The sequence below is a fragment of the Talpa occidentalis genome, unplaced genomic scaffold (genome assembly GCF_014898055.3).
Source record: "Talpa occidentalis isolate TD23 unplaced genomic scaffold, MPIMG_talOcc4v2.1 talOcc4.15, whole genome shotgun sequence".
Lineage (NCBI taxonomy): Eukaryota > Metazoa > Chordata > Mammalia > Eulipotyphla > Talpidae > Talpa > Talpa occidentalis.
Window position 1 is genome coordinate 1953338 of NW_023601543.1, and position 8477 is coordinate 1961814.

Genomic DNA, 8477 nt, shown 5'->3' on the forward strand with positions numbered 1-8477 from the left:
GGAAACTGCGCGGCATGCTCACAGCAGACCCGGTCGTATTTGCCAAAAACTATTCCTATTTACCCAAATGTCCTTCCCGGGTGAATGGGCAAACAAATCGCGGCGCTTCCACGCGACGGGACACCCCTCAGCAAAAAGGAGCACGTCCTGGGCCCCAGCTAAGGTAACCATCAATGCCTCTGGCCCGAAAGTAACGCGTGGCTGTTCGGAAGGGGGGAGCACCCAAGTGATCGCCTGCTACACAGCAAGTGCCTATGAAAGAAGCAAAGTCAGACCGTGGAAAAATGAGGATCTTTTTTATTTTGTAAGGATAAAATGTTGGTTAAATAGAAACTGGTGTTGGCAAGGAAAAGTGGTAGCGAAGATACTAGAGCTTGCCACTTTCATTTTATCCTTTTTTTTGTTGAGCATGTGAATCGATATTTTAAATTGAGAAAACTAAAAATCTTATAAGATTTTTTCACTGTAAAGATATCAATTATGTGCATATATTTTTTAAGTGAAAATCTATAGAAACACTTTGGGATCCCAAAATTGGTAAAACGCAGGGCGTTTTAATTTATTAAAAACTAAAGAAAGTGCTGGCAGGGGGAAGAATGTGTAGTTCTCCTAAAAAGGAAAAAAAAAAAAGCATTAGTATTATGGTGCTGAGAAGACTCCTGAGGCACAAAAACAATGTGGAACCCCAGCAGCCCGGAAGACCCCAAGACCTTCTTGAGAAGGCATGGGAATGGGCCTCCCCTGGTGGTGCAGCGGCTGAGCGCTGGCTTGCGAGGCTGCCCGCAGCCACTGCAGCGCCAGTTCGATCCCCGGCCACCGGCGAGGGTCCCACCAAAAAAAAAAAAAAGGCATGGGAATGAGGGGCCGCAGGCAGGAATCAAGACGGCACGGCGTAAGCACGTGCGCCCTGGCACACAGGCAGGCACGGGGCACCTACAGCCGAGGAGAAATGAACAAAATCCAGAATTACAGTGTTTTACATGGTCTCTACCATGGGAAGGATAATCATGTGTTACCTTAGAAGGGAGCGGTTGTAGAACTGTGAAGGAATTTGCTGTTTTTATGAAAATGTTGCAATTTTCTTTTGAAAATCAAGGAGTGTTTAAATAAAAGTATGTTTTTAGGCAATACAGGGAATTAATGGCCATTTTAACCAAAGCACATTTTTTACAAATAACTTAATTTGCTCATTATAAATATGGAAAAAAGGACATATAAACAACATTTGTAATAATAAATGTAATCATTGTAATTCCTCCTGCCAAGGTTGCCTACCCACAGTTCTTTATATAAATATTGTATCTAATTATGTCATATGGAATATGGTTTAAAAGTAAACACAATTTTCCTTTTAAAATATTAGGTAATACTTTTCATGGAGGGTCTGCATAAACAAGGTAGAGTCTAGTCGGTGTGTTATTATATTTGAAACTCTGGAAGAAGCTGGGTAACTAACCAAATTTCAAAGTTCCTCTTTCTCTCACTCTCTCCCCCCTTCGCCTCTCTACTTCCACAGCCTTAAGCACACCAGATTTTGCATCGAACTGACTGGATCAACAAGAGTTTGATAAATATGGAAAGAGGCCATCTAGAGAGTGCACGTTTATTTCGGGTTGTCTACATCACATTTCAATACTAAAGAGTTGGAAAGGCAATTCATACGTATTCCAGACGGTTGGAAAATACTGAAAGCACAAATTAGTAAATAAATTCTATTTTCACTAATATGTACACACAGTTTGAGGGCAATGCAGACTCTCCCCACCATCTCAGAGCTTCTAACTCCCTGCAGTTCTCTCGCATCGGTCTCACCGCGCCACCCTCCCGCCCGCAGGCTGGATGAGTGTTTGATCACGTTCCTTTGCTTTGTTTACTTGCTGTTTTTCCTTCACATATGTTCAACATATGTTTGCTGGATGAATGAATGAAATTACTAGAAGTTACCATTCCCTGACTTGAGTGGTGCGGCCTGCCCCAGGCCTGGGCCTTCTGCCTCCCAGGGAAAACCCAGTGTTACCACCGCTCACTTCATGTCACTGCAGAATTCCCCTGGGCCTCTGTGAGGAGGTGTCACTGTGCAAGCCCCTCCCCAGGCCCTACACCATCATGGGTGGGGGGAGGCGGGATGCGCTCTCTCAACAGGACGGCCCTCCAAATAGCAGGAACCTGGCCACCTCTGAGGGTCCCATTCACTCTGCTGGCATTCCCACCCTGGCCAGCCCACTGTCCCAGGATGGCGAGCACACAGTCCCCACCAAAGGACACCTGTCCTGGGGGGCCCAGCCCTCACAAATGGGTCCTGAGCCAGGGACCAAAAGCCACCGGCACAGTTTGCCAAGGCCCAGCCAGGCCATGCCCAGGCACTCCTGCAGAGCCTGAGGGGTCTGTCCCAGAGCTTCCCCTTGTACCCTCACCCCCTTGCACCCTCCCTGGCCCCGCTCAGGGGTGTTCCTGGCCTGGCTCAGCTGTGGGTCCTCAGGCACCACCCACTGGCTCACACAGCCCCCATCTCACCGGGAGAGTCCCCCCCCCCACCTTCCACTCTGCCCGGGGTGGGGTCTCTATTTGCTCCGGCCGAGGTTTTGCACTTGGCCTCTCTGGCTCTGGCAGAGCTTGTCCCCTCAAGCCTCCAGATGTCCCTCAGGGGCTAGGGGTGGCCTGCTCCCCCTCTCTGGCTCCTGACCCAACCCTTGCTTCTCAGAGTAAAAGGGAACGGTCTTATTGACATCTCAGAATTTTAAGTCATTTGTGATTTTTATGATCATATGAATTGGTATCGCATTATTGCAATAAAATTTCAGAAATACAGAAATAAAACGTCAATCTATTCATATTCAGTTTAGCCTCATGTCTGCTCGCAAGTGTCTTATTAGCAAACATTTCCTTTTAACCAATAATGCCATATTTAAATATGTTGATTTCATTTTATTAGTCATCCAACAAATGGAAAACAATGTGTGTATCTATCACTAGAAATCGCTTCATTAATGATGGTGCGCACACACGTCAGCATTTCAGGGGGCAGCTGCCCAGGTGGGGTGTCCCCATGTGCCGCAAGGGAGATCCTGTGTCTGGTTTAGTGAGGACGAGAGTTGCTTACACCACTCCTCCTATGTGTTGAATAAAAGTAATATAGTTTATAGCATATCTGTGAAAAAAGTCAGGGTTACAATAACGTACGAGATTACGAGTCTGAGCAAGGGGCTGAATTGTGGGTGATGTCTGAAATGGGGAAATCAGGATTCATCTCTACTTGTAGAATTTTTGCAACAGGGATACATGCTCCGCTACGTTGGTAACTGAAATGTCTATATCAGCCTAACAACGATCAGGAGTGGGGGGGCTGCCCTTCCTGTCGGGCACCGCCACAGGCTAACCTATGAGGCTCCCCCGGCCACGGGCCGGCACGTTCCCAAGGCCCCACACAGGAGCTGCCAGGCACGGGTCCCGGAAAGTTTCCTGGGGCGGGGCCACACAAGGGCCAGTGGCTCGCTGGGTAATTATTTTTGTTTTTAAGTCCAGCTGGCATGTTTTCTAGGAGCCGTCTGTACTTCTCTCCTGAGGGCCTCCGGGGATCGACGAGTTCAGCCTGACCAGGTTGCTCCGTGGTGTGCGTGGGTGCCAGGCGTGCGAGCGCGTTCCTCATGTACGACCTAAAGGGAGTCTGGTTTTCAAGCACCCCTGTGAGCCTGCTCCTCTGTGTGTGGACACAGCGCAAGTGTCCAAGGCGGGAGAGTGCGTCAGGAAAACGGGGCGTGGGTGCACCCCGGAACACAAGGTGAAATCTGGCCACTTGCAGCAACGTGCATGGAACTGGGTGCGATGAGGCGAAGCAAAATAACCAGTGAGGACAAAGAGATGCCAGATGGTGGCCCTCCTCTGGTGGGGTGCACAGAAGCCAAGCGAAGGAACGGACGCCGCGAAGCCAAAACACACTCTTGGATTCTGACTGCAGAACTGAGGCGCCCCGCAAGGGAGGGAGGATGAGAGCAAGGGGGAGGGGGGCGATGGGTGGTGGTGGGTGGGTGTGGGGCAGACGTCTGCAGAGGTGTGAACCCATACCCCTAAAACACGCAGCGCTGTAAAGCAACATCACCTCGATAAAAATTAATTTTAAAACATTTAAAAGACTCGGGAGGCGGTAATGGAGGTGTCATCTGAGTCAGGCCTTGGAGGCTGTGTCAAACAACGATTTTCCATTAATAGAATTACTTTCTCTGCTTAATGGAAAGCAGCCTGCTAGAAGGGGGGGTATAAATCAATAAGTAGTTTTCGATTAACTCAGGAGACTCACTGACAGAACCCATTAGCGACAGGCTAGACTGTTCCAGCCGGTCCAGTGACATTTCAGACCTGGAGCGTGTGGGCTATGAGAGGGCGAGACCGTTGGAAAGTGCGCGCGCTGCAGCTTCCACTCTTCCCTGTGGGAGGCATGTTCCAGGATGTTTCTGCTTTTGGAAATTCCTAGAATCAGTTTTGCTTTGTGTTCAATAAGCCCAGTTTCTGTCTCATGGCAGACAGAAAGTAAATGGTGCATTCAATTGCTGTCCATCTAGGTGACAGCAAAGATCATTACAGAAGAAAGCAAAATAAAATGAAAAAAAAAAAAGAGACAAGGCCTGGCCCTCTCTCGCTCACCGCGGGGTTCATCCCCCGCACCACACCAGAAGTGCAGCCCTTGCTGAGAGCTTTCCAACTCCCTCAAGATACTTGAATACAAAGTCCGATTAATAGGGTGGGTTCCGGCTTTCCATGGCCAGGGAGAAGAGGGTCACGCTCGCTCGAGGCTCCTGGGCGCCACTTCAAAGGACTCTTACCGTTTTGCCCGTAGGTCCTTGCAGACGAGGGCGAGAGCCTGCAGGCCGCCGTGCCACCTGCCCGGGGCAGACGCTTCTCTGTGCTCAAAAAACAACTACCCAGTGCCGTTTACACTGCAGGCGTTTCTGTCCCCACGAGACACGCCGAGAGGCTGGCCCCTGCCACACCCGCCTGCATCGCCCTCAGTTCCTCCAGGAGCCGCAATCCCAAAGCCCCAGCGTGCCCTGCGGCAGCACTTTTGCGCTGGAGTGTGCTGGGCGCCCGCACCACCTCGGCCCTCGCTCTCCTCGGTACTTACGGTGGGGAGACTTCTCACCATCTTCCAGCAGGAGTGCTGCGCCGCACTGCACTACTGCTCCAGGCCTTCTGGGCCCCCTGCTTCTTCTGTGACTGGGGAATAGGCGACTCAGTGAGCAGGGGTCTCACTCGCTGGGATTTAATTCCTGATATATTTTTTAATAAATCAGGCGTAACCAGGTAGAGATCACTTCATTTTACAGACACACCAAGCAGGATAAGGAAAGGCAAGAACTAACATTTTTTTGCTTTTATCTTTATTTCTCGACCCATTGATTTACTGCTGTCTTTCACATTTCCAAGGGAACTTCTATTCCAAGTTCCGTGTTATCTTGTTCCAGATCACAAAATGAGATGGAAAATTTCCAGATTTGTTTTACAAAACAGCAAGAAGCTCACTTCTTAAACTGAATAAATGCAACACATCTGTGGCCAATGTCATCTGTGGACGCAGTACTCACAGTCAGTTAACCCTTGTGTGATGGGAACAGTACAAATAGCAAAAGGGAGAAAAAATCTTCATGTCGTGCAGCTGTGGTGCCCCCAGAGGCACGCCGCTGCCCCTCTGTTTAGAGTAAAGGTTGCTCTCTTCAAGCACAGAGGGAAACTTGGGCCTCAGACATTCCCTGGGGCCAGGGAAGGTGCTGGTTGTGGCGCTGAAACAGGCCCCAGCTCCGGCTCGCCTACTGCCTCAGCCCCTACGCCGGCCCCAGACCCTTTGCCGGTTCCAGATTTCTCTCTCTGCTCTCTCAAGGCCTCCTCGTACCAGATAGGGAAGGCACTGGGGACAGTATCATTGATCTTGGCCAGAAACTCCAGCACTTTCATCTTGCTGGTCTCAGCGTGGGTCCTGGGGCCCCACAGGAACTCGTAGCGGGCGGGATCACTGCCGCACACCTGCCGGTACTCCAGGTACTGCTCCCGCACCCACACTTCGGTGAGGAGCTTCCTGGGCTCCCCATAGATGAAGTGCTCCATCCCAGCATATACCCCCACTGCCCCCAGCACCTCCCAGATGTCCTCCTCTGGGGCGCAGTTGCCGTCCATGAAGATCACGCCCAGGATATTTACCAGCAGGCCTGTCTTGGGCACGCTCTGCTCGGGGCTCAGCATCCCATTGAGAGTGAGGCCCAGGGTGTTGCTCAGGACATAGGAGTCGCCGCTGGGCTCTGCCTGCTCCACGTCAAGGCCGAAGACCAGCTGCAGGCACTCGCAGGCCTGGCTGAGGATCGCAGGGAAGCGCTCCTGGTCATTCTTGATGACGCTACTCAGCATCTCGGCCTTGGTGGTCGGCTCCTTCATGCGAAACTTCAGGAGCAGGAAGTCCACCAGGTCCCCCACCTTGTCATCTATGGCATCTTTAAGCAAGGACCCGCCATCTGGCAGGGGCTCTGAAGTGCTTGGCTCCACCTCTTGGGTGCTGGAGTCATGATCTGACTTGAACGATGGAGTGGCAGACATGGTCGGGGGCAGTGGCGGACTGAGGAAAGCTTGGAGAGGACTTGGCAGCCACAGAAGCCTCCTTCGGGGTGCCTGGAGTCACGAAATAGCAGGAACAGGAAGAGGAGGAGAAGGATGAGGGTGGAAAGGAAGAGGAGGAAGAGGGGCCGGGAAGCCGAGGAGGTAGCTTCTTCCTCCTAGTCTCAGGAACCTGTGCACTCAAGGCCCGTGAGTCTCCTTTTCAGACTGAGGGCCCTCCTCAGGCATGCAGTGCTAATGCCTTAGGGCACGAGCTATGACTGACTTCAGTTGGCAGCCATGTGGACAGGAAGTGGCCAGTGGGACCCCAGGGCATGGGGATAGAAAGGATGAGCGGCCTCGGCTGGAAAGTGTTCCCTTGGCAGTGCTGACAAAGCCGCCTCACAGGCTCCTGGTTAGGGGCGCTCTGAGGCCTCACCTACTGCCAAACTCCTAGACAACATGAACCCTAAGAACCTGAGGAGGACGTGAGAGGGCTCCTCCAGGTGCAGGTGCCACAGTCCGAGGCTCTGGGGCTGACAGTGGGGCGGGGTGGGGTTGGGTGCTACGGAGCCCCCTCTGTTTCAGTGTTGGGGAAACCCCGTTCAGAACGGACACCTCACCTTCTCTCCTGGTGCTGTCTGGGCTTCCTGTGAACTGTGCCCTGATGACTTGTGCCTGAAAGGTGAGGGCAAGGACTTCACCTCCTGGCTCCTGGTGTCCCTGTAAGAGGAAAGCCGGGGGTACCTCTCAGAATGCAGACAACAAGCACAGCCCTGGGTCCCAGTGTTGACAGAATGGGCGCCCTAGACTCTGTGGTACTCTCTGTTCTGGGGTGGGTAGTGTCCTCCATATTTAGGTCCTCAAATTTCCTGGTGGTGCTGGGGGCCCAGCCCTCTGCTGATCTGAGGTGAAGCTCTCAGAACAAGACCCCACAGCCCTCGGAGAGAGGAGAAAAATGTGAGGAGACTCCATGGCCACAACTGCCCAGGGCCTCCCAGGAAGGACAAGAGATGGCTGGATACTGTGGGGTCCATCTGCTTTGGCCTGGGGGTATGGTACTCTCACTGCTCACCTTGATCCCTGGCAGGGCTTCTGCCTGTTACCTGAGGCCACCCTCCTTAAAAGAACGGTTTGCCTTACAAGATACCAAAGATGGAAATGAGGGGGTACCACTTGCAGGTTCAGGTGTTTTCATGGCTAAAAGAAGGGGCAGGAGTTTGGGGTTTCCTGCATTCTGGTGTGGGTTCCCTCAAGGCTCTCCCAGGGTTCTCAATTTGACACCTGAGGTCTGCCAACACTGACAGCAGGCATTACCCTCCCTCCCCTCAAGTTCCTTACTTCCTTCCGGTGGAAGCAGGCCCCATCTCCTTCTGCTGATTTAAGGCCCTGTTCCTCAGACCCAGTCTCAGGTATATTTCAACCCTGCCTGCGGAAGTCAGGAGGCCACATGGTCATTGGCTGGCCTCTGAGGTCTTCTCTGCCATACGATCCATCCACCAATCCTCCCTTAATGTCCTCACCTTGACTTTAGTCCATGCTCCTCCTTCTGCCCACCTGAGGCCCTGCTCTTAGTATCAAGTCCCCAGTCTCTCACAGACCTGAATGTGGACGTCAGAACACCACATAGTCCTCCAGCCCTGGAAACTCAAGGAAGGCCCAGCCATACCGCAGTCAAGGTGAGGATCAGAGGGAGGACTAAGGGGACACACACAGAACCTCGAGGAAATCCCTGAGGGACCCAAGAGCGCGGTCGGGGTGAGCACCCCCTCCACCTCAGGGAACTCGGGAATCTGCCCTATTGAGGGGCCTCCTATTGCATCATGGAGGGCAGTAAGGTTGGTGTTCTAACCTTTGTGTGAATGCGTATAGTAAATGTGTTCCACCTCTCTACCTAGTGTCAG

At 52.1% G+C, this 8477-nt stretch overlaps 1 protein-coding gene across 1 annotated transcript; it reads right to left on the reverse strand.

Annotated features, from left to right (window-relative positions):
* Positions 1-5730: 5730 nt before the first annotated feature.
* Positions 5731-8240, reverse strand: MAGEA4 (MAGE family member A4). Its single transcript, XM_054695952.1, is given in 4 exon segments — positions 5731-6586; positions 6588-6648; positions 7197-7296; positions 8175-8240. Coding segments are annotated over 4 exon segments (1083 nt in total).
* Between the last annotated feature and the right edge of the window lie 237 nt (positions 8241-8477).